Source organism: Nylanderia fulva, unplaced genomic scaffold (assembly GCF_048542155.1).
Source record: "Nylanderia fulva isolate GAGA-0341 unplaced genomic scaffold, ASM4854215v1 Scaffold61, whole genome shotgun sequence".
Lineage (NCBI taxonomy): Eukaryota > Metazoa > Arthropoda > Insecta > Hymenoptera > Formicidae > Nylanderia > Nylanderia fulva.
In genome coordinates this window covers 657,097-683,655 of record NW_028190710.1, presented here as the reverse complement: position 1 = coordinate 683,655, position 26,559 = coordinate 657,097, and the positions used below count along the sequence as shown (strand labels likewise).

The 26,559-nt window shown below is 31.4% G+C and overlaps 1 protein-coding gene, 1 long non-coding RNA gene and 1 pseudogene across 2 annotated transcripts; 2 read left to right on the top strand and 1 right to left on the bottom strand.

Annotated features, from left to right (window-relative positions):
* Nucleotides 1–3,606: 3,606 nt before the first annotated feature.
* LOC146720779 (uncharacterized) lies at nt 3,607–5,456 on the bottom strand (annotated as a pseudogene).
* A 10,184-nt stretch (nt 5,457–15,640) lies between these two features.
* On the top strand, nt 15,641–17,661 carry LOC114940557 (uncharacterized). The gene is made up of 2 exons (XM_029315283.2): nt 15,641–16,238; nt 16,403–17,661. The coding sequence occupies exons 1-2, from the start codon at nt 15,978–15,980 to the stop codon at nt 17,153–17,155; spliced, it is 1,014 nt and encodes a 337-aa protein (XP_029171116.2). The 5' UTR covers nt 15,641–15,977; the 3' UTR covers nt 17,156–17,661.
* A 458-nt stretch (nt 17,662–18,119) lies between these two features.
* On the top strand, nt 18,120–19,081 carry LOC146720778 (uncharacterized). Its single transcript, XR_014925949.1, has 3 exons — nt 18,120–18,216; nt 18,291–18,409; nt 18,486–19,081. It is a non-coding gene; the product is annotated as an uncharacterized LOC146720778 (long non-coding RNA).
* Nucleotides 19,082–26,559: the final 7,478 nt, after the last annotated feature.

The following is a 26,559-nucleotide window of genomic DNA, read 5'->3' as shown; positions in this document are numbered from 1 at the left end:
CTCCCATATCGCGCGCACGAAAAATTATTATTTGCACTGTGTCGTAGTTGTTGTGAAACATTTTCGCAAACGGAGTGTACGCATGAGCCTAACGAACGCAAATTCGAGGGTACGTGGGTGAGCTGCGAATTACGCAAGGCCGTTGAAAAAGTGTTGGATATGGATGGCAAATCGAATAGCGCGCTTCTTCATGAATATTTGAGGACACGGCTTATTTATATATTAGATCCAAATTCCGCCGAGAGAGGAATCGCGATAGAGCGGGCTCGAGGATCGGTGCGTAGGAGAGGGCTGTAAGCAGAGAGTATCGGAAAACCGAAGGGATCATATCTCGACACTCCGGAGCAATAATTTCTCACGATTCTTAATTTACGGTATACAAATCCTGCATTGAGACTTCCTGTTAAATATATCTTAAATATTAAGCAAAGACGTAACAAAAAGGTTATCTCGTGACTAAAGTAAATGAATTTGTCAATATAAAATTAGTCAATATAATCGCGAAATACGGCAGGGTGGATTGTTCGCCGAATATATAAACTCATTTTTACAACTTAAACAGGAGGCAAGCGGATGGCCGAGTGAATGCGCGGACAATGATGCTAAAGAGCAATACCTGCACGAGTACGAGAAAACCGAAGGTATTGTTCTCGATAAGCGTAACATCTCGAAAAATCCCTGTTTACGCTCGATTGCTAAGCTTTGCTTAAATTCGTTTTGGGGTAAATTCGGCCAACGATCCAATTTGCCAAATACCGAAATTGTTAAGTCACATCGGCGTTTTATGTTATTATAAACAAGTCCCGAGCACGAGATAACCGATATATTGCCAATAAACGACGAGGCAATGTATGTTTCGTGGCAATTGAGACACGAGGCCGTCGTACCTTCACCGATAACTAATGTCGTGATAGCCGCATACACGACTGCACAAGCGCGGCTAAAATTATATGATTATCTAGAGCGCTTAGACCGTCGTGTATTATATTACGATACCGATCATTTATGTGAGCACCGGCGAACCGGATGAATATAAACCTGGTACCGGTAATTTTTTAGGCGACATGACCGATGAACTCGAGAGTTACGGCCGCGGTAGTTACATCGAGGAATTCGTGTCCGGCGGTCCGAAATTTTACGCCTACATTGTGCGAACACCCGACGGAGTTATACACGAAACTTGCAAAGTTAAAGGTATAACTTTCAATTACAAGAACTCACGGCGTGTTAATTTTAATAACATCAAAAAATTGATATTAGCGAGAAAAAAAACACGAGAAAACGAGAATAACGAAGAAGAAGATAAGACAACGATAAATCTGCGTTTCAACGCCATTTGTCATACTGCGTTTCATGAAATTGTAACGCGGGACGAAACGAAAATATGCGCACCGGTATTAGTGAAACGTAGATTAATCAATAACAGATATTCATACCCGTATGGATATTTATTATAAAAATATAATATTCCTTTTCTCCTGTATTTTCTCTCGCATTTTGTATTATACAAATATTTTATACGCATATTAGAAAATATTTTTCGAGTAAAATTTTGTAATATAGTAGTGTTAATAATAGTAATAACATAAGTCTGTAATATGTAATAAGAAAAATAAATTTTATGTACATTTTTTATAATAACGTTACCAATTTTAAATAATTTAAAATTAGCATAGAATAAAATTTTGTAGCAAATTGATTTAACATGTTCTTTTCTTTATTCTTTCTCCGTATATCAAGAAATAATTTTATTTTATTTTTTCCAGCAATAAAAAACTTTGAATGCCAACCCGAGCAAGCGTGTTTTCTATTAGAGTTATTTTTATTACCCTTGGTGTCGAGGTGACGTTCAGCCGAAATTGTACATGTACTTCTTTTTGTTTTTTATTGTTAGGTCTCATTTGTTACCGAGGTGTCGATAATACTCGATATTGCGTATACAGCAAGCGAAATCGTGGTCAGACGTTATAGGCGTTTGTAATTTTTGTATATCTTGTTTTCTTTGTTTCCTCTGTTACCGATGATGATACCAACATTAGCCGATAGTGCAACGCCTAGTAAGCTATCAACCCGAAATCAGTGCGAGTCTGTATTTTTTGCTAATCTTTTTCATCGCTGTCATTCCGGCGGCCCTTCCTTTCTATCGCGTAAGAGAGTTCGAAGAGCGAGGTGCATAGTCGCCCTCCACATGGCCTTGGTATACCACGATTCGCCATTTTGTCGGTTTTTTCCAAAACCCACCTACTCTCCCTCTACCCTATCAAAATAAAAATCACCCAATCAGAGTGCCGGCAAGTATAGATAGAGCCTATCAGACGCCGAAGACTAATGCCCCGATAAAAAATAGACCAATTTCCGATCAAAAAATTCTGTCTAACCACACCCCCTCAGACATCAGGGCCTCGTATCCGGACTGAGTTTTGACACCTGCAACAGAGGTCACTGACCCTCACAGCAGGGGCCATTGTCTGTCACACCATGAAAAACCGTCTGGCACAGCAGGGGGTCGGCGCCAATGACCGAGGAGTAGGGGTTTGTTTTGATTCACTATAGTGGCCCATATACTACTGTGAGCTCTTCTTTTGACCAAATATAGTTGTGAGGATCTATTATAACCATATATGGTCATAAGGATAATAGGCGACGAGAAAATCTAAGTTAGAATAAGTCGTAAAAATCTATGATTTGTTGGTTCCCGAGTTTTACGACGTGCAGATGTTAGCATCTCGAGTAGGAGGTGCGAACGGCGCGGGGTTGTTTATCGTATTAAGATCGGGGGCGGTCCGGGCGACAAAGAAAGTTCAAACAGTAGCCGCACGTTGGGGTTTCTATTGTTCGCTTGTTAGCTCCTATACGTTTCTGAAATCGTTCTCTATATAATTCTCTGCTATATTCTAGTTATTAAAATTGTAATTTAATATAATAAAATAAAATTATGATTGCTAAATTATATAGTTATGATTTCACAACTTGATATATTCTTAATTATAATGAAATGTTGTTATATTCATAAAATCCTTATTTATGTGAATATATTGAAAAAAAAAGAGAATAATATCTCTGATACTAAGTTGTAAAAATCTGAATAGTTTCAATTATTGATGATAATGATAAAGATAGTAAGGTTCCATAAATATAATTACAAGCGAGGCGCATCGTTTACGTTATCTTATAAATTAAAGAAAAAGATTTTACGAAATATTCTATGACAAATAGTCGGTCATTAGAATTTATCAATTTTATAATTTATTCACCATTGTGTGATTAAAATATTTATTCCGACGATTCATCATTTTAACTATTTCATAAATAATATTATTCAATTTTAAACGCGTTGATTATAAGTTTGCACACATTGATTATATTTCGCATTTATCGTTTATATCGTTAGGGTTGCAAGAGATGGCGACGATTAGTAATTTATAGGTATGCGCTTGTTGCGTTGGATTGGTCGCGTTGCTAGACCTTAAACTAGTTACAATCAGAAGATTTCCTATGCTGGTATTACTAACGATAAATGATAAAAGCGTCTAATTCTAAGTTTGATCATTCGCAAAATAGTTGATTATATAGTTTTTTGCAAAAAATGATGTTAGCGTGAAAAATTTAGGGTTTCGACCAATGGCGGGACGTCACACCTCTCTTATTTAAGAACAAATTTTAATGATTTCAAAGGAATTTGTTTTATGTCTCTTAGACGATCCCATAGATCCTGATAACGATAATTAGAGTCGAGAGTATTTGTGCTTGCCGCTGATTCGATGTTGGATAAAGCATTATCATTTATTCTTGAAAATTCGTCGATTCTTGTTGTTAAATCTTTGGTGGTTCCCTCAGGTGCAGACGGTGGTGGTAATTTATCAATTTTCTTTTCCTTATTCTTAGTTTTATTAGTAGGTCCTCGGGCGAGATAAAGCAACAGGTTGGTGAGAGAGCTCCAGATTGCACCAAATAAATGCATACTCTATCCGTAAGCTGAATGCAGAGCATAACCGTGGATTGCTGTGTCGATAACGATTTTTATTAAACGGACGATTATCAGAATGCCAAGTACTTCAGCGGTTGCAGATCCGAAGGAAATGAATCTATTCCAGACTCGTGAAGCGGCATTTTCAGCTATTTTATTTAGCGCTGCTTCGTCCAACAGATTATACATGGAGACGGCGTCTGGATTGATGGAGTAACCAGTAATGCCTCTTGCAACTATATTAAGAAGAGCGAGTTTTTTGACAGGAAACATGATGTGATCTCTTAGTTTTTTTATATCGTTTTCGGAATATATTCTGCTGATAGCCAGGGGTCCCGGCGTTAAATAATCCCAAGTGAAAGCTGTTATTGGTTTTAATTGTTGCGGAGGTTGTTGTCTAATTTGAGGTTCCGGTGTGAATTGAATCCAAGTTTCCTCGATGCGATACATTGTAGGCAATTCTGAGCTACATTCTCTTTGGATCTCGAATTTAGTGATTATTTGAGATTTAGGAGTAAGGAACAAAGAAGAGTAATGGACTGTTATAGGCAGTTCTGTATAACACTTTTGTTTTTCTTACTACAACGTCCACAGGAATACACTTGATGATGTATGTCGTTTCTTCCGTAGTAACAGCCATGTACCCTGGTCCTTTCATTAGTCGGTATGCAAATTCATCCGGTTGAAGAGTAGTGAACGACAGAGCGTTAGTAATTATCTGTCGTTCTAATTCACATTTTTGTTGCATGACGTTGTAATATAATGAAGTCATCTGTTGCCAAATATATTTTTCCACATATACGAATTTGGAATTCATATATGCGAAAATGTCCAAATTATCCACGGGGATAATATTGCGACTAGCAAAAGTATCTCTCTTTTTTGTTTCCAAAATGAACAGTTTAGGATGTTCCGTGCGGAATAGAGTGTATCCGCACAGGGGCTGTTCCTTTGTCTTTGTGAGAGCAAAGGTAATGTCCTGCGTCGTCAGGCTATAAATGATCGCAGCAGGAGGGTTGCTTGAATCGTCAGTGATTCTGGTCGCAGGTCCCTCGTAAAGAACGTCGTATTGGTGAAAGTTGCAGGTAGATGTGGGTACAGGTTTTCAATAAGTGTATCCGTTTTCTGAATCATAGCAAAATTCTTTGCTTAATGGGCGAATGGTTCCGGATTTTAGCATTATTTATCCTGAATTTAATTGCACAGGAACATATGTGCTCCTCATGGAAATTTTGACAGCAGCTTGAACGATAACGTTGTCCCAAGTTCCTTAAGGATCAGAGTACTGAGTTCTCTTGCAAGTTTTGTTATTACAGCCAGCTAATGTAAGGCTGTGATAGGTAGTCTGATTAGCTCTTAGTCTTTGAATAACGTTGCCAGCTCTCAAGGAGAAAATCCCTTCGTGAAACATCCTTCGACATACAGTATATCCAGTTTCATGAATATATTCTGCTCTTCCATTGTGAACTACGGAAACGTGTGAATGCATTTCGCAGTATTAATTGTCCTCGAGATATCCACCTTGCATTGAATAACTTCAGCATGGTCATATTCCGAGAGTTGTAAAAGTTGTACATAAACATCTGTAGAGTTTGGTTTCCGTATGTTAAAATTGCATTCTCCAACATCGAGCAGCGATACAGAAGTGATATTCAGGTGTTGTCCGCCACAATCGAATCCGATTAAAGCGCGGGTCGAATTTATAAAAGCGAGAATCGCGAAGTATATTAACATTTCTGTAATAATAACACACAAATTACATATAAGTTCCACACACGTATATAATAGTTACATATAAGTATTGATTCCACACACGTATATAATTAATTCCACACATATATATATTGTCGCTTTGCGTATTTTTGTTTTTTCTTTTCTTTTTTTTTTTTTTTATTTTGTCATCATATCCCTTTACTTATTTTACATAAAAGGATATGCTTATGTCAAGATCCGCAAGCATACAGATTTTGACTTTAGAAACAGTAAGCGTTTAGTAGCAAGAGTGCGTGCGTGCATACTTAAAATTATCTGTTTGCCAGAAAGAATCGTGGTTCTTAACTATCTTAAAATTTATGTTTTTAAAAATAAGATTAACATATAATGTTGTCAAAATTAGTATATATTTAATTAAATTATGCTAAATAAAAACATTACAAGTACATAGTGCGATAACTGCGCATGCAAAGACTTATGTGATTCTATATTTAACTTAAACATTTCAAGATTTTTTTCTTAGGAGTCTAAAATATATGCGGCCTGTGCTATTATAAGGGATGTCTATATAAAAAGGAATCGGGAGAAAACGCATGGCATTTATTGTTTGGTGGTTCTCAGATAAGAATCGAGAAAGGATGGTAAAAAAACATAAAAGAAAGTATGGCAGGAGTAGGGGGAGTGAAATTCCACAGGGTTATAGTTGTTGGAGAAATTTCACAGTTACAATTTTGTCGGTGCAGAGTGCGGGTCATAGTTTGTGAGTGAGAAGGTATAAAATAAAATCAATCATAAAGATGATTATAATGGGGAGGGGGGGGGGGCGAATCTGAGGGGGCTGTCTATGTATCCAGTGAGTTAGAGATGGAGATCATTTATTATGATGTAGATGTGAGTATCATTAAGAGATTATTTATATTTGTTATAATGTATAACTCATAATTTTGAGATGTTATGAGAGTCATGTAATTTCCAGCCTGCTTTTTGGGGAGGTTGGATGGAGGTTCTTGAAGCATATGGAGGAGTATCGAAAGTACGTTGACTAAATACGGGAGAAGCGGGTTTTTAGGAGGTCCAACGCGGATTTCGTGTGGGAGGATGACTTTCATTTAGATGAATTTTTCAAGGAGTCCTAAAGGTAATTTTAGGAGTAATTTCCTTTTTCGACACGAAGCATTAGGCTCTTTTATTTTATTAACATTGACGTATTTTGTGTTTCAGGGTGGGAGGTGGATAGGACAATACGTCGTATGAAATTTTTACAATATATAAAAAAATGCCAGATGGATAAGACAAGACTTGAAGCCGCTCTCCAACGACACAAGCGTCAGGAGGCTGCAATGAGTGGTAACTCTCAATTTTTCTCTAGGTTTAATCAGATTGACATTATTTTGACGTGTATGTATTTGTTTTACAGAGGAAGAAAAAGCAAATGCGAGCCGAAGTGTGGAAGCTATTATAAGATTTAATAGCAAGTCGAAATAAATGTTGTAGAGAAAAGGAAGAATAAAAATTTATAAGGGAATCAACAAGTGTTTATTACTCCTCTCAATTCCTATTCTAGTAAGAATAAAAATATTTCATTGTTATTCCTTATTGCTGTTATTTATTATATAAAAAAGATAAGAAAAAGAATTATATATTTCTTCTCCCTTTTTTTTTTTAATTTATACCTTAATGTGTCTTATTAATATAGTTTATTACGCTTAATTAAGGGTGCTTGCAATTAAGAGTAACGTTTGCTCAATTGTTATTAATATTGTTGATAACTTAAATTAGTTAAGAAATATAATTAACTTCATTAAATTTTTCCTCTCTTTTTTGTTATTTTCCATTATTACATACTAGTTAGTTTTAGTATATATTATTATATAGTTCCTTAGTTTGCCACGTTATTTTATTTAAAGATCCTTAACCTAATTTCGCAATTGTCCAAAAAAAATTACTAGTTTCTATATAAATTTGCTTAGAGAAAGTAGTTTAGTTCTATTATTAATAATTTATTTAGTCACTTAATAAACTATGATGCCGATATTGTTGCGTATTCGTTTAAGTATTGTCATAATATAAGTGAAGGGAAATATATATAATGTACATAAAGATTGAATATTTTTATTTATTTTTTATTATCTTTCATCTTACTAAGCAGAGAAATTGTCATTAAAATTACTAGTCCTTGGATCAGCTAGATTAAGTTAAGGGATATAATTATATTTCAACCTTATTATAAAAAAAAAAGTTTTAATATACACACTTAATGTGCCGTGCTCCTATTACAGCGTGGGATAAAGCAAAGCGTCTTGGAAAGAAGGCTTTGTCTTCACTTCTTTTTAGTCGTGTCAGAGAAATATACGGAAGACCGACAATTTTATACGATTCACCTTAACTCAGGATATCAGTCCCTAAGCGGTTAAGATGACTACTCGAGACTCAGGAAAATACACCCCTAGGCGAGGTTGAGAGTGAATATCGGAACTCTTTTCGAGACTCAGGGAAATATACCTCTAGGCGACGTCGAGAGTTCCATTTAATAACTGACGTGATCGTGTTTATTACATACATTTAGTGATATATTTCACAACTCTTTAAGGTCATACGAGTAACAAATAAAAACGTTATTATAATAAGCGAGCTTAGTATCCAAGATTATAAACTTACATCAATAAACTATATAAACAATACTACAGTGTAAAATATAAAAGTTTTACCCTGTCATCAAAACAGATTGCTTGCTAAGAAAACAAACATTGTGGCATTCGAGTAAAAAAGAAATATAGTAAAATAATTTCAACAGCTTTTTCTTTATCCATTTTTTTAAATTTAGGATATAGATCTAAATTTAAATTATATGCAGGTGACTTAATAAGATTAGGTATTGGAACATTCGCAAGCGTATATCTGTTAATTTGCAACATTACTCATCTGTAATAAAATAATGTTTGTACAAATAAGTATATAATATATAAGAAATTTTAAAGTTTTTATCTTTACAAAAATAACAGTGAAAACGTTTAGTTCAATTTTTAATTAATAATATATAATAATTTATATATATTTATTCAGTAAAATATAAACATGAATGTTTTAATAATTATTTTATACATTTATGAATTAATAATGTATAATTTATAATAATTTAAACAATTTTATTAATTTTTAAGTTTTCTATCTATAAACTAGATTGCGTTTGAACATCTCTACTCTTTTTTGTAAAAAAAGCATGCAAAGTCGATTCTCGCATGTATTGTTGCCACTTTTCCATGTTACTGATTGGTTGTCTCGATATGCATTGTATGTTATATTTGTAGCATTGAGTAGCTGTCATCGCAAAGGTTAATAGTTTGACAGTTGTTCAAAATAATATTAAATCAAAGCACATAAAATCAATAGAGCGCGCGCTTGTATTGTTTAGTATAAAAAAGTCATGTGTTACGTATGTGTGAGCCAATGAACGAAAGAAAGACAAAGCGCCTGCGTAGGAAAAAGGTATGTAAGGAGACACGGATAGGCAGACAGACAGAAAGCAGGAAATCCTCGAGTGTGAACAATAAAGAGCGTGCAATAACAAGTAGTGTCTGAAGTTTATTAACCGCCCGAATATAACATTGGCGACGAGGATGACAAATGAAGCAAGTATTGCTTTATTTAATCCACATGAGGATCAGCATGGTATATTCCCGAGGTGGAAAAAATGATTGAGAAATTTCGAGCTCTTTCTACTAAGTAAAAACATCACCGAAGCACCAAGAAAGAAAGCTATGCTTTTGCATTATGGTGGAATAGACCTACAAGATATATTTTACGCCATTCCGGACGGTGATACAGTAGGAGCGAACGAAGATCCATATATCAAAACTAAGACAGTATTAACGAATCATTTTAGACCAAAAGTAAATTCAACATATGATCGACATCTTTTCAGAAACATGGCGCAGAAAGAAGAGAGAACGATTGGACAGTTCTTTACACGTCTACAGGTAAAATATTGCAGATTTGCTACAGTGGATACGGAAATCTGTGATCAAATTATTGAAAAAGGACGTTCAGTGAAAGTAAGAAAATGCATATTAAAAAAAGGCGATATCGAGTTAAAAGAAGCAATAGAGATCGCGTAAGCATTTGAGACGGCGTCGGCACAGACAAAAGCTATGGAAAGTGACGTCGTAGCACAGATAGCAGCAAGAAGAGAAAAGACATCACGAGGAAAAATAGACACTTAAGATATTAGGTGTTATAAATGTAAATTTCGCGGACATCTTTAATCAGACGAAAAATGCCCTGCTAGAGAAAAAAAAGTGTCAAGAAAAAGGACATTTCGCGGCATGTGTAAAATTCAAGCGAAAAAATATGGCGAAAACAAGACAGGAAAGAAATCAAGCCGGACAGCAGCGCCAACTACAAGAACAAAAGGAAGTCAACATCGGTAAAGCAGCTAGAGAACGACACCAATGAGGAAGACAATGAGTATGCCTTTGCGTTGAATGAAGTACTAGTGTATTAGAGCAAGGAGAATTTGTATCGGCAATTATAGGAGGAGTTAAAATCAATCTTTTAGTAGACTCAGGATCGCGATGTAACATTATAGATGAGAATACATGGGAGTTATTAAAATTAAAGAGAATAAAATGCAGAGCGCGAAAAGTCAATAAAATAGCATTCCCATACGGGAAAAAAGAAGGGTTAGAGATCTTTGGCAAATTTAATTGCAAAATAAAAGTCGGGAATAAAAGAACACAAGCAGTTTTTAGTTTTCAAGGCGAAGGACAACCGCTGCTAGGCATAAAAACAGCAAAAGAATTAAGCATTTTAGACGTGGACGTTCATTTACAAATTAATCAAATCACGAATAATATTAAAAGCGGTATCAAATTAAATAATAAACTTTTTAAAAGAGTGAGAAAATTGAAAAATTTTTAACTTAAAATACCAATGAACAAGTCAGTAAAACCAATTGTACAACCTAGAAGAAGACTACCGCATAAAATGCGCGATATGGTCAAAAAGGAAATAGACAAATTGCTAAGGGAGGATATAATAGAAAAAGTGGAAGGGCCCACACCCTGGATATCCCTAATAGTACCGATAGTCAAGAAATCAGGAGAAATACGTCTTTGCTTAGATTTGCGTCGAGTGAATGAAGAAATAACGCGACAACAATATCCTTTACCAGTATTCATCGAATTACTCGATAAAGTCAGGGGTGCCGAGTATTTTTCAAAATTAGATATTTGAGGGCCCTTTAATCAAATCGAGTTAGAAAAAAATACACAAAAAAGTATTACCACATTTAGTACAGATTTTGGTTTATTCAGATACAAAAGATTAGTTTTCGGTTTAAATTGCGCACCAGAGATTTTTCAAGGAATACTAGAAAACATTTTGCGGGATATTGAAGGTGTAATAAACTGCGCAGATGATATTTTGATTTTTGGAAAAAATTTATACGATTATAATCTAAAACTTAAATTAGTACATGATAAACTTTTAGAGAAAGGTTTGACGCTCAACAGAGAAAAATATATTTTCGCGGTTAAAGAAATTGAATTTTTGGGATTTATAATAAACGGATCAGGATACCGACTGATAAAATCAAAAGTTAAAGCAGTACAAAACTTTAGGAAGCCTAAAACAGCAGAGGAAATTAGAAGTTTTTTGGGGCTAGTAAACTTTTGCGCGACATTTATTCCAAATATGGCAACAATTAGTGAGCCATTAAGAAATCTAACACGGAAAAATGAACCATTCGTATGGGGTAGCAAACAAGAAATAGCATTTCAGATATTAAAAAAAGAACTAACAGGATCAAAAACATTAGGTATTTATAACCCGGACGCGAAAACTAGAGTAATTGCTGATGCTAATCCAGTAGGTATAGGCAGCGTTTTAGTACAAAAACAATGCCAGCGATGGCGAATCATAAGTTATGCGAGTCGGAGTTTAACCGATGAGAAACGCGGTACTCACAAACAGAAAAAGAAGCCTTGGCACTCGTTTACGCGTGCGAAAGATTTAAATATTGGTTTTTTGGTATTGAATTTGAGCTGGTTACAGACCATAAAGCTTTGGAATGCATATTTGCGCCAAGATCAGAACCTAGTAATCGCATAGAGAGATGGGTGCTAAGGCTCCAAATGTTTAAATACAAAATAATCTATGAAGAAGGAAAAAATAACATAGCAGATTCGTTATTTTGATTATTGGAAGTAAATAATAAAGGGGAGAAAAGTAAATGCAAAAACGAATTGTTTATCGCGTGGGTTACAAAGGAAAGTGTGCCAAGAGCAATGTCAATTGAAGAAATAGAATTAGAGTCGCGCGAAGATCGGTGGTTAGGCGAACTTAGACAAGCAATCACAAAAAATTGCGCAGTTGGAGAAGAAGAATTGGAGACAGGAACTGCTAGACTATTTACTCATGTATTGTACAACCCCGCACGGGCGAGTCAACGGGCGTTACATCAGCGGAATTAATGTTCTGTGTAATGGTCGAAAACTGAGAACTAAAATGCCAGAATTGCGAGAAACCAGAAATTTAGACAAGGCTATTAGAGATAGAGATGCGTGGAGAAAACTAAAAAGTAGAGAACGATATGATTCTAAGAATAATGTGAAAGAAAGTGAATTAAAGGTAGGCGATAGAGTTTTGTTGAAAGCAATAAAAAAAGATAAGCTAAGTCTGGAATACGATAGCGGAAGATACAAAGTGATTGAACGATGCAATGATAATGTATCGGTTCAAAACGCGGATGGAAAGATGTTTAAACGTAACGTAGCGTATGTAAAGAAATTTAATCAGGCAAGTGAAGTAGATGAGGATGTTGAGATAATATCGGAACAAAATGTTAAAGTAAAAACGGAGCCACTAGATGAATCCATCGTTATAACGGAAACAGAACCAAACGCGAAACTTAAGGTAGCGCAAGAAAGGTCTGTGCGAAATAGAAAACCGCCCAGTCACTTGGGGGACTATGTATTAGAATAGGTAAAGATCAAAGCTAGTATAATAGCTTTAAAAATTTTATAAGTTCATAATAGGTAAGATCGTTTAATGTATATGTTCAAGCTGTAAGTCATGCAAATAGTGTATAACAAGTTTACCTTAAAAAAAGGAAAGGATGTTATGTATGTTTGAGCCAATGAGCGAGAGAAAGACGAAACGCCTGCGCAGAAAAAAGGTATATAAGGCGACACGGACAGACAGACAGACAGAAAGCAGGAAATCCTCGAGTGTGAACAATAAAGAGCGTACAATATCGAGTAGTGTCTAAAGTTTATTAACCGCTCGATATAACATCACGTTTACCCGTGAAGTGCATGTGTAGAGTCGAATATATCGTCAGTATTGTTGCCGTTTTATCGTGTACGTGATTGGTGGTCGATTCGAGGCGATTGCAGTTATGAAAATGACAATTCGTATCGTGACAGTTTAACGGTGAAAGGTTAATGACAGTTTGTATCGTGTTAATTTAACGGTGATAATATCGTGGTGTTAATATTTCTCTAAGGAATAGATAATATGACATTATTAAATAATAATATTGTTCAATATTATTTTATATATACATATAAATATACAAATTTTAAATGTTCGAATAATACTAAAGTTAATTATATTTAAAAAATTTTATTAAAGGTTAAAGATAGGACGAAGAATATACAATAAAAAAAATAGAAAAAAATGAGAGAAAAAATGTAAGAAGATTTGAAATTAGAAAAGGCAAAAAATAGAAAAAGAAATAAAGAGAAGAAAGGAAAAAAGTGAGAAGAAAGAAAAGAGTAGATAATATAGTAATTAGGTAATAATATTGTTCACATACAACCACACACGCACATAAACAATATTTTATGTGTATATATATATATATACACATAATGGTAGAAATTGCCTTGCCGGTGCCACGACATTTGTTAGCACCATGCAAGTTTGCCACACTACAGCCTTATCTAAAAGAATTGGAAAGATACATATTAGGGCCATCCTTGCGCCTGATATATAAATGGCGTGGCATTCATTATAAAGTTAAACGGGCGCAAGTCTGGATTTGACCAGACTTCTAATGCGGCCCATATTTGCCCCACGTCAAATGCTGTCGAGATTTTTATTGCTTTTCACATTTAATGTATATCTTTTGTCATACATATATCTCTTGTTTTTTGGATCCTTTCCTTTGCCTAGATTTTTTGCATGCATCATCAGCTCATTCGGGGTAAAATTGCACGGTAAGTATTATAATAATTATATGAATTAACGCATTTACACCCCCCCACACAACACACAATATATATATATATAATTATATGCATAATTATGTTCTTTACATATAAAGAATTATTATTAAGAACCTTAAAATTGAACACAATAATAGTTCTAAGTATATAATATAATATATAAGTATGTTTGCTACAAATTATAAATATATGGCTCTCAAAATTTCAGCATTATATATAAAGATATATTTACAGATGTCTGACAGCGATGATGAACAAATGGTTCATCGGTTTAAAATTGTCAGATTTATTAGAAAAAGAAAAAAAGGTTCCACAAAAGAGATTGATATCGTTCCTTCAACTTGGATTAATTGGGATAAAAACACTAAACGATTGAAAGTTCCTTCAACTTGGATTAATTGGGATAAAAACACTAAACGATTGAAAGTTCCATTTCTTTCACTTCCATATATAAAAGAAGGGATAAATAATCTCCATGATTTGGTTAAAAACGAAGTGGAAGCACCAGAGTCATGGCCACTGTTCAGTGTTGACATTGTTGGTCAAGCAAGTATGTATTATATACAATTTTATTTTTTTTAAATAAAAGAAATTTAATAAAGTTCAAATTGATTAGATGCTCACAGACTAGCTTCATCCAACAGAATGTTCATCAATCTGTTGGATTGTATCTGATCTGGAAGCACCTTGATGCAGTTAAAAATTTTTCTTACGGATTGATTAAACAATGTAAGCTTATTTATTCAAAATTAATTATAATAAATTTAATAAAACAATAATCTTATTTCAGAAACATATTCAGAAGCTGTTGATCGCTTAATGCTTCTTGGTCAAAAGGAGACTGCTTTTTCACAGGATTCGGAAGATGACGAACTAAAAATTAAGAAAGCACAAGCAATTTATCAATAAAAAAGATTTTAAAAAAGTGCGGAAGAAATTAAAGAAATTTTTAGTAGAACTCCTATGTTTACAAAAAAATCTTGTAGTCAGTCAGGTATGATTATATTTTAAAATGTACAATATTAATATTTATTTTAGTTAAATTTTTAACTGTATTAAGGTGCTTTCAGATTAGATACAATCCAACAGATAGAGTTTTACGACACATGTACACTAATACCAAAGATGAAGTACAAATATCTTTGTAGTAATACTATTGTAAGCGAGTTAAGTAAGGCCATGTTTTTTATTTCATCGATGGATCAAGCGCATGATACGTAAATGCTACACGTGCAGATTTGCGCATAATGCGCTTGCTCCATCGATGAATTAAAAAACATGGCCTAAAGCTCACGGGCTACGAGTCATTTTACTGTACAATTATAGTTTAGTTAAAGTTCAACATGTAAAATTAATAAGACGAGTTCTATAATATTTATATTTTCTGCAATATAAATTTTAAAATTATAAAAAAATATTATTTATACTTTATTTTATTATACCTTTTATAATTAATATTAGATATGTAGATAAGATAATAATGATTAATGAAAAATATATATGATGTATTAAATAAATTTTGTATTACATGTGCAGGCAATGTGGCACTTTTGGTGCACGATTTTTGTGCCGAAAGTAACCAATTTCCACCATCGACTTACAATATATTACATACTTATGTTCAATGCATCCCAAGCCGGTTTCAATGTATTTCCTACGGGTTTCAACGCCATCTCCCAGCACACACGAAAAATAACTAGCACACTACCGCCACTTCGCGCCTGCCCAACACGCATCTAACCTATCAGCTACTCGTATCTCGTATCTCACTCGCTTCACGTAACATATCACCTACTCGCATATCAGTCATCTCTGCGTTACACAAAACTAAATTCATTAAACATACAGTGTTCAAAATAATCAAATATAAAAAAACAATCCTAAAACTATGACAAGTGACAACATAATGGAATTATCAACCAGCGAAAACGAACTAACAGAACCTCCTAAAAGAAAAGAAACCGCTGGAGCTACGATATAAAGTCTCTTACCCCCAAAATCGAGAGAAAAATACGAAACAGCATACAGCAAGTTTATAGCATGGAGAGCTAAAAAAAAAAACCAAATCGATGTCTGAAAAGACACTTCTCGCATATTTCATAGAGCTATCGAAATCTAACAAGCCATCGACTATGTGGGCAACATACTCAATGCTCAAGACTACAATAAATATAAAAAATAATATCAACATCAACAAATACGAAAACCTCACTTCATTTCTAAAAACACAGTCAAAAGGATTTCAGTCCAAAAAAGCGAACACATTGACACCGGAACAAATTAAAAAGTTCCTCGATGAAGCACCAGATCAAACACACTTAGCGACAAAGGTAAATATCAAACATAAAAATACATTATTACATAATAACTAAAATATTAAACATAATTACAAATATAAAGTAAATAATATAACCATACCACAAAAAACTTCATACATTATACACACGCATACTCAACTATTTACAAATTTATACATTACATATATTATTTACAGCTCGCTACTATCTTTGGAATATGTGGAGCATGCAGAAGAGACGAACTAGCTAATATAAATATGGAACACATCAAAGACAGAGGATCTCTATTGCTCGTTACAATTCCAACCACAAAAAACTATAAACCGAGAAGCTTTGTAGTAACAGAAGAATTTTACAGTATTTATAAAAAATACTTAGTCTTCAGACCACACGACATCAAAACACCAAAATTATTTCTAAACTACCAAAAAGGAAAATGCACCCATCAAGTGATTGGACTCAATAAATTTGTCAAAATGCCAACGGTCATCGCAACTTATCTGAATCTACCAGATCCTAACTCTTACACTGGACATACATTCCGTCGTACTTCTGCCACGATCTTGGCAGACTCTGGAGCAGACATACTCACACTAAAACGAAACGGAGGATGGAAAACCAACGCAGTAGCTGAAGGATACGTGGACAACTCCTTTACTAATAAAAAGAATATTTCCAATCAAATCACAACCACGATAACAAATAATAACTTTCCAACTTTTCAATCAGCAAAAACAATTTACGACCAAGCACAACCATCCACATCTACAAACTGCATACAAAACGACAAAGAAAATGAACCTACAAACACTCAAACTGACACTATAGATCAACAAAATATCAACAAGAATTTAACTGAAATATTGTCTGCCTCTAAACTAAAAAGTATTACATTCTCAATAACTAATTACGCCAATCTCACAATAACTTTACCACCAAAAGAAAACTAATATTTTTTTTTTCATTTCTTCACTTTATAATGAAAAACAATTTCTTTTTAAAACATGATGTATCAAATTTATTATTCTGCTTATAATATAATTGCAAATATTCTTTTTAATTACTTATAATATACTTATACTTATAATATAATATATATTTCCATTCAAATTTTTCCTTTTTTTTTTTTTGAAAAAGCTTTAACAATTTATTTCTCAATTTTCACATGATTATGTATTTCTTTTATATAAAATCCATTCAACTTATACTATATAAAATAACTGCAATAAATACGTCTTCCAAAAATGATAAATACAACATTCCCAGGAAGGGAAAGAGGTGTTAGTTCGTTTTCGCTCGTCGAAAATTCCGTAGCAATAATTTGCTTTAAACAAAAAATAAATTAGAAATAACTCATTATTTTATATATTCAACTCTATATAATTATAAATCTATTCTATGTACACTTCATAATTACTATTTAATTTTCATATATTTAATAAATCTTTATCCAACTTAATAATTACAGAAAATTAATAAATTAAAATAAGATCTCAAGTCAAAATCATTTATTAAATTCTAAACGTTTCGACCCACTTCGGGTCTTCTTCAGTAGCTGCAAAATACAAAGAAACAAAAAAAAAATAAAAGATAATCGGTACAATCAGAAAATTATAAAACTCGTATACATACAATCCGCAAATAAATTAAATATCATTCTCCTCCCTATTCGAACCGTCCGGTCGTCGGAGTGTCTCCCTAACGGTGACCATCGTCAGGAAGGAAGCAGAGCAGTGACTCCCTTACCAACACTAATCAACATAGTATAAATTAAACGTGTAAGATCCCCAAGAATTATAAATTAAAAACCGGGAAGAACACTCACCCCGACAGCAAAAACAGAGAGAAGACGATGCTACACGTGACACATCACTCTAACGACTGTGCGGTATTCTACCTCGACACAGTCGATACATATATACGCAAAAAAAACAAATATAAAAATAAAATATGAAAATAAAGAGTGATGTGTCACGTGTAGCATCGTCTTCTCTCTGTTTTTGCTGTCGGGGTGAGTGTTCTTCCCGGTTTTTAATTTATAATTCTTGGGGATCTTACACGTTTAATTTATACTATGTTGATTAGTGTTGGTAAGGGAGTCACTGCTCTGCTTCCTTCCTGACGATGGTCACCGTTAGGGAGACACTCCGACGGCCGGACGGTTCGAATAGGGAGGAGAATGATATTTAATTTATTTGCGGATTGTATGTATACGAGTTTTATAATTTTCTGATTGTACCGATTATCTTTTATTTTTTTTTGTTTCTTTGTATTTTGCAGCTACTGAAGAAGACCCGAAGTGGGTCGAAACGTTTAGAATTTAATAAATGAGTTTGACTTGAGATCTCATTTTAATTTATTAATTTTGTGCATGTCATCCGCACAGGCTCCGATTGCCGTCGAGATTTTATTTTTATTGTAACACAATAATTTGAGCCGAAATTAACAGTTTTTTTTTTATATTAATAATTACAATATTTTTATATACATTCAATACCATAATGAATACTTCCTACATTTAATTTCCCTTTCTACTAACTCTTTACATAAACTTTACTCAATCTCAAATACAATTTGTTCCAACCTACTCATTTTTCAAATAATTTATAAATAAAATTTACAATTTACCTTTTCTTAACAAATTAATTACAGTATTTAATTATTAACAGTATTTTTTTTTTAAATACCACCACTCGTGCGGGTAAACGCACTCGCCTTCGGCTCGTGCGTCCACCCGCACTCGTGTGGTACACACACACACACACACACACAGGCACACGCACCAACTCTTCTATGCACTTGTAATACAAAATAGTATGTAATGTACTATTTATTTTGTATTAATTTTAATTTTCAATTTTTTTTTACTTATTTATTTGGCGCAACCTTTTGATATCATTTTTTTTAGAAATATATTAATTTTACAACATAAGTTTTATATTTTATCTATAACGTTTTACACATAAACTTGGCGTCTTTTTTACCTTTTTTTAAAAAGGTAATTTTTTATGATATATATAACCGTAAAATATTCTCTAATATAATTATTAATGCATTAATATCTATAAGCTATGCTGTGTGTCTAAAGAAGATTGCGTTCAATGCTTTATCAATTGCTTTAATAATAAAATATAATCACCCGCCATGCAAATCCGATGACTATACAATATGAAGTTATTTTCATAAAATTATCTTTATTTATCGAAGGTGATAATTTCTTTCAACACACAGTGAAGGAAAAGAACACAATAAAAATAGAGAAAAACAACGTTCTCACTTCTATAACAATTGATTATTAAATCTAGAATGCATGGGCAGGATCTGATGCTGTATATGATCACTAAATATTTCATATTGTGCTTTAATATAAAGATTTAAGTATAAAAAAAGTTTATCGTTTAAAAAATATAAAATTAAAACTGTAAATTAAATACGAAATAAACCTCTAAAAGATAAAAAATCAAAATTAAACATAAAATCAGTAATTACCTAGCTAATAATTATTTACAATTAGAAGTAAATCAGTTTGTAAAAATTTGTAATTTGAAACAGTATTTGCAATATAAAATTAATCTTGCTTATAGAAATATGATGAATAATAAATTCTCTAAAGAAAATAATAAAATTACATTTTATTTTTTTATTTAAAAAATCTAATTTTTAAAATATAAGTTCAACTTTGTATGATAATTACACTGCTATATTTTGAAAAGTAGATTTTTCTTAATAAAAATAAAATGCATTTTTATTTTAAGAGATCATTTGTAATATATCTATAAGCAAGAATGATTTTTATGCAAATATTTTCAATTTTTAAATCCTCACAAACTTCTAATTGTATTCTAATTGTATGTTTTTAAAAATTAATTATTAATTTCATAATTAAATTTCAAGTTACATTTTTTTGAGGTACGTACATTATATTTAAAAAAACACATTTTTTAGAGATATACTATTTTTTGAGGCCATTACATTTTATAATAATATATATTTTTGAAGTTTCTCTGTTGCCTATAAATTATTCCTATAATATTATATAGATATATTTCCTATAATTTGAGTATATTTTTATCTTTGTATGAGAGATTTTATAAAAAATATTATAATTTATTAATTAAAATTTTTTGTAACTAGTAAATTAATTAGCTTTTCTATAAATGTTGTGTTTCTGAACAATAATTTATTATACATTTCCTCTATGTTAATAGTATACATTTTTAAATATTTCAAACTATATATTTATTTTAATTATTGGTTGTTATTATAATCATCAGTCTAAATTAATTTTAATATATTAAATAAGTGAAACATTTAAAATTATTTATATTAATGTAATTTAACTGTGCCCAATATCATTATTTTGATATACTATTGTATATATTCATGTTTATATATATTTATATACACATATATGTTTATGTATAAGATAGTTTAATTAAAAATTTATGAGAAGTAAAACGAATAAGCTACTGATAGCTTCTGTAAATAGGCAAAACTGTTTATATGCCAGAAAAAAATTGTATCTACTTGGTGTCACGACTTTACTGTTTCGCTTGAGTACTATACTTTCTGAAGGATTTTTATTTCAACGACGTTATATGTCAGAAGCAACGTTACCAGATTGAAAGGCTAGAACAGATAAAATAAAAAAAGAAGCAATAGGAAAGGATTCAATCCCAAGAAATAAATCGTGTCACGGCTTAATGACAAAAAATAATAATGAGTGATATGTACAAAAAAATATGAGAATAATACAATATTAAAAATAATTTATAAACATTTTAATAGCAAATGAATAAATTAAATTGCAAGATTTTTTCTAAAGCAGGCACAAAAGCTATAACAGTAGATAAAGCCTACTGTCTTTTAGAAACAATATCAAGAGGATTAACAGACATAGATTCCTTAAATCTTTCCGGTACGAAATATTTTTTTATCGAAATATCATATAATTTTATTCGTTCAAACATTCCTAAGCTTACTGACTGCATACCTCGAGCTCATAACATGTCGGAATTCCTTTTTTTCTTTTAGCCAAAAGTAAAACCAATAAAACTACGGGATACAAGACCATAAACCTTTTCTTCCGAAACGAAACGTTGCCTAAGGAATATAATGGAATTCTATTTTTCCGTCTAAATCTTTTAAAATTCTACCGACCATACCTCGAGCTCTTGGAACAAAGATCCAGCTTAGTTTTCGTTTATAATTATTTGATCAAATAATATCTTTATATATTTTAAATATAATATAGGTACTAGAAAACACAAGCGTGCGCTTTGCGCGCGCTAAACAAATTTTTACTCCGCGAGTGTATATAATTTTAATTCGCCGAATTTCTATTATGTAAATAATTGAAATTGTACCTAATAGAAATTCGGCCAGTTGAATTTATGTACACAATAAAAGTTTGACGAATTGAAATAATAACGCATAATAGAAATTCACGAATACTTATGTATTGTACATTGTAGAAATTCAGCGAATCAAAATTTAAATCATAATGGAAATTCAAGAATTAAAATTAGGTACACAATGAAAATTCAAGAATAAAAATTATGTATATAATAGAAATTTGAGAATTAAAATTATGTACATAATAAAAATTCGGAAATTAAAATTATATACGTAATAGAAATTCGGTGAATTAAAACTATGTATACATTACAGAAATTCTCTATTTCAAATAATGCACATCCCTGACATACAGAGATGATAGGACTATCTGTCGTTTAACACTTTAACTGTGATAATAATAAATTGAAAATTGAAAATATAACTTACGGCAGTGACGAATGTATGGAAAAGTTTATCCGAACCATGATACTTGAAATTTTTAGCAGCTGATGGTCTGTGTCTCGATACGACCGGTGTACATCACGATATTATTTTTCCCTTATTTTTCCCTCGTGGTTTTTGAGCCTATGCTCTACACGCTGGTCCATCGAACAATGTGGCAAGTGGAAGATTCGCTCGTAGGGTAGGAGACCGTTGGCAACGCATAGTGGAAGGGGTGACGCACACAAACTAGAACTGTGTACATGTGAGGACAATATACATACATATACAAGCTATTCATTTTGGGACCCTATTCTTGAAATAGTTTCGTATATATTACGCAGTTCTATATTTATATATAAGAGAAGGTATGTTAAATTGCATCCCTAAATATTATAATTTTAATAAAGTTGAGAAAGAAATAACAAACTTTTTAAAATTCTTTGTTAACAATATAGTAATACAAATTTACCTATTATTGTTTTATATCATAAATTAAAAATTAAAAATGTATTTGATACTATTTACAATTCCGATTTGTAAAATTCTACCCTTGTGTTTTTAAATCTCTAACAATAAAATAACAAAATAATAATAATGAAGTTTTATTTTTTATAGAAGTTCTCAACAGAAGTTGCAACAAAACAAATTTATGAGAATGTCATATTTATATCGCATAATTTTCTTCAAATATTTAACAAAAATATAAATAAATATTATCTAAATATAATTATAAAATTTGGTAATATTTTCATCATTTGCCATTGTAAATACATATACATATATAAAAAAAACTGCCTAGGTAAAAAAATTTAGTAAATCACACCAGTATGATAAATAGGAAAGAATTAGCGCTACGTTTTAAATTTCTATTTGTCAAATTTATGAATAAAAAACTAATTATAAAACATTTTACCGATTTTTGTACGCTTTCATACAGGATTAAATAAGATGAAAAAATATTTTAATAATAAGTTTAATTGTTTATTTTTTTTCAATGTTTCTTTCAATGTTTTAATTCTGTTTAAGAAATACAGTAGAATAATTTCAATGGTTTCTTCTTTGTCGATCTGTTTGAATTTGTACAATAATATAGATCTAAATTTAAATTATATATACAGTTGATTTAGATTAATAAAATTAGGTATTCGAGTGTTTGTAGGCATATATCTGTTAATTTGCAACTCATCTGTACTAAAATTGCTACTCATCTGTAATAAAATAATATTTGTACAAATTAAGTATATAATATATAAGAAATTTGAAAGAGAGAGAGAGTAATTAAACATGAAATAAAAGACGCTATTTTTTCTAGGCTGTCAAGAAAAATGCGTGATTGCACAAGAGAAGATTGCGAGGAAGGTAATAAGTACCTTATTAATTATCTTGACTCGCAGAAAGACAGGTAAAGCCTTATTTCTAAAAACTTACCTTTAAAAAAAAAGGTAAAAAAAGACACCCAGTTAACGGCATGTTAGTAACAAAAAATTATCCATTCCAAACCCATGTAGAATTGCATGAAAAATTATCCATTGTAAACCCATATAGAATCTTACTACAAAAGTAATGATATAGAAAATGAAAATTGCGCCCAGTGAAAGTAGAAACTTGTAGAATTAAAATTGCAAACATATATAAAGTCGTATAATGAACTAGTAAATTAATATAATAGTAAATTAATATAAAATAAAAAAAATAAAATTTTAGTTAAAAAAACTGAGCGCGCTGAATATATATATAAAGGAGAGAGAGAGAGAGAGAGAGAGAGAGAATGATAATGTAAGAAGAAAGTAGCAAATATCATTATATTAATATGCATCCTAGAAAGAAATAGAAGATTATCCTCTTGACCTCATTTTTAATGAAATAAACCGTAGATTAAAATTTTTAATAACGAATAAATTGAACATAAATACATCGATTAAGACACACATTAATAATCCCACAAATGAAGATGATAATTATAAATTTATTGCGATTCCATCCAGCAAACACAGTATATAAGTGTTATATACTCAAGCATGTTACATGTAACGTATATGTTAGTTGTAATTTCCCATTCATAGATGTAACATTTTTAATATTACATATATTATATTGTAGTTATATTGTCATTATATCCCAAAATAGCACTGACTTATCAATACATCAATGTGCTATTTGGTATATGTGCATGAATTTATACTATATAACATAGACGAAAAATTCTAAAAATAAACTATTAAAAAATTTTAGGAAATATGCTAATTTGCGATTTTTTCGTAAAAATTTTCCTTTTTTTATAAAATTTATTCTTCAACGTTTTTACAAAATTGAATAACTTTTTAACAATGTATCTGTTTAATCTATACAAAGTTTTTTTCTTATCTTGCCGTTTTCGTAAAAAACTATTTTTAGAAGAAGATGCAAGAATAATAGTTGCTTCTATACATATATTGTGATGTTTTTTATCAAAAACGTTTCCGTCACACAGGTCGAACAGTCCGGCCACGATTTCAGGGTTTCCTGCTAATTTTTAGATGAAAAAGAGAGAGAGAGAGAGAGAGAGAAGGAGAGAGAGAGAGAGAAGAGAGAGAGAGAGAGGGAGAGGAGAGAGAGAGAGAGAGAGAGAGAGAGAGAGAGAGAGAGAGAGAGAGAGAGAGAGAGAGAGAGAGAGAGAGAGAGAGAGAGAGAGAGAGAGAGAGAGAGAGAAAGCGCTACGTCCCGGCTCATCAATATGCAAGTCAAGCTTCCTCCATGAGGATGCAATAATTGAATTAATATGGCGAAGAAGCAATGTGCAAATTTTAAATTGCATAATTTTTTTTAAATGTTCGGTATTTTTTTAAATTTAATTTATTAAGAAAAAATTTTTTGAATAAAATTGATAATTTTATAATAAGGTTTAAAGCATTCTTTTTACATAAAATAACATTTTTTAAAAAGTTAGATGTATGTGTATGTGTGCATGTATGTACTCACTCCCCTATATTTATTTCGTAAAATCTGAAAATATTAATTTTTTTGAGAATTTAAAATTTTATACACCAATCCATGTTAAATTTGACACAAAATATCTTTTAATTATACTTTATTCATATAAAAAAATTTGCTCAATATTTCAAAATTTACGAAAAATAAAAATGCATATTTCTTAAAAATTTTAAATTTTATAAAAAATGAACTCTTTCACGGGTCATCGCCAAACTCAATACCGACTCTTTTTAAATGATAATCTATTCATGTAAAAAAATGTATCTTCATATCTTAAAATTTATAATAGTTAGAGCAACAAAAATCATTTTTTAAAAAATTAAAAATTTTATAAAAAATGAACCCTTTCACCGAACCTCGTCAAATTCAATACCAACCATCCTTTGATAATGGTCTATTTATGTATATTAAAAAATTTATCAAGATATTTAAAAATTTACGAAAGTTAGAGCAACCACGGACATTTCTATAATAAATTCAAACTTTGATAAAAAATGAAATATTTTATGAATTTTTCTAGAAATAACATTCAATAATACTGTTATTTTTTTTACTTTATGTTAAATTAAAGCGCTTCAAGTCAAACAATTTTTGAGATATAAAAAAAAAAAACACAAATGTGGATGTGCACATATATCCGTACATACATACCCATTTTTTAAAAATGTGTTTTTCCATGTGTTTTGGAATATTTTAAACACATTGGTATCGAAACCTGAAAACAAATTTTTTCACCAAAACAAAGCTTCCTCTATGAGAAAGCAAAAAATTTTTTATTCAAAAAATAAAAAATTACATAAATATATTTACATGTGGAATTACAAAAAGATGTTTATCAAGAGACAAGGTAGTGTCTCGCGCCAAGTAGCTTTGCGTAGCGAGGCACTCCGTGTATTATAACGCGAGTCTGACAGTTGAGAACATCATATATTTCAATTATGCAATAACGGCTAAAGCGATCGAGTTCTTATTACGCTCAATCGATAGATTGTGTGTGAATTATAAAAGAAATTTTTCGTAAATTTTGAAATATTGAGCAAATTTTTTTATATGAATAAAGTATAATTAAAAGATATTTTGTGTCAAATTTAACATGGATTGGTGTATAAAATTTTAAATTCTCAAAAAAAATTAATATTTTCAGATTTTACGAAATAAATATAGGGGAGTGAGTACATACATGCACACATACACATACATCTAACTTTTTAAAAAATGTTATTTTATGTAAAAAGAATGCTTTAAACCTTATTATAAAATTATCAATTTTATTCAAAAAATTTTTTCTTAATAAATTAAATTAAAAAAAATACCAAACATTTAAAAAAAATTATGCAATTTAAAATTTGCACATTGCTTCTTCGCCATATTAATTCAATTATTGCATCCTCATAGAGAAAGCTTAACTTGTATATTGATGAGCCGGGACGTAGCTCTCTCTCTCTCTCTCTCTCTCTCTCTCTCTCTCTCTCTCTCTCTCTCTCTTTCTCTCTCTCTCTTTCTCATCTAAAAATTAGCAGGAAGCCCTGAAATCGTGGCCGGACTGTTCGACCTGTGTGACGGAAACGTTTTTGATAAAAAACATCACAATATATGTATAGAA

What these genes read in the sequence shown, in the direction of transcription:
- LOC114940557 (XM_029315283.2), top strand. Translation starts at nt 15,978, where the DNA reads ATGTCTGAAAAGACACTTCTCGCATATTTCATAGAGCTATCGAAATCT. An exon ending in AAACACACTTAGCGACAAAG is followed by an intron (nt 16,239 to 16,402) that starts GTAAATATCAAA and finishes TATTATTTACAG; the next exon opens with CTCGCTACTATCTTTGGAAT.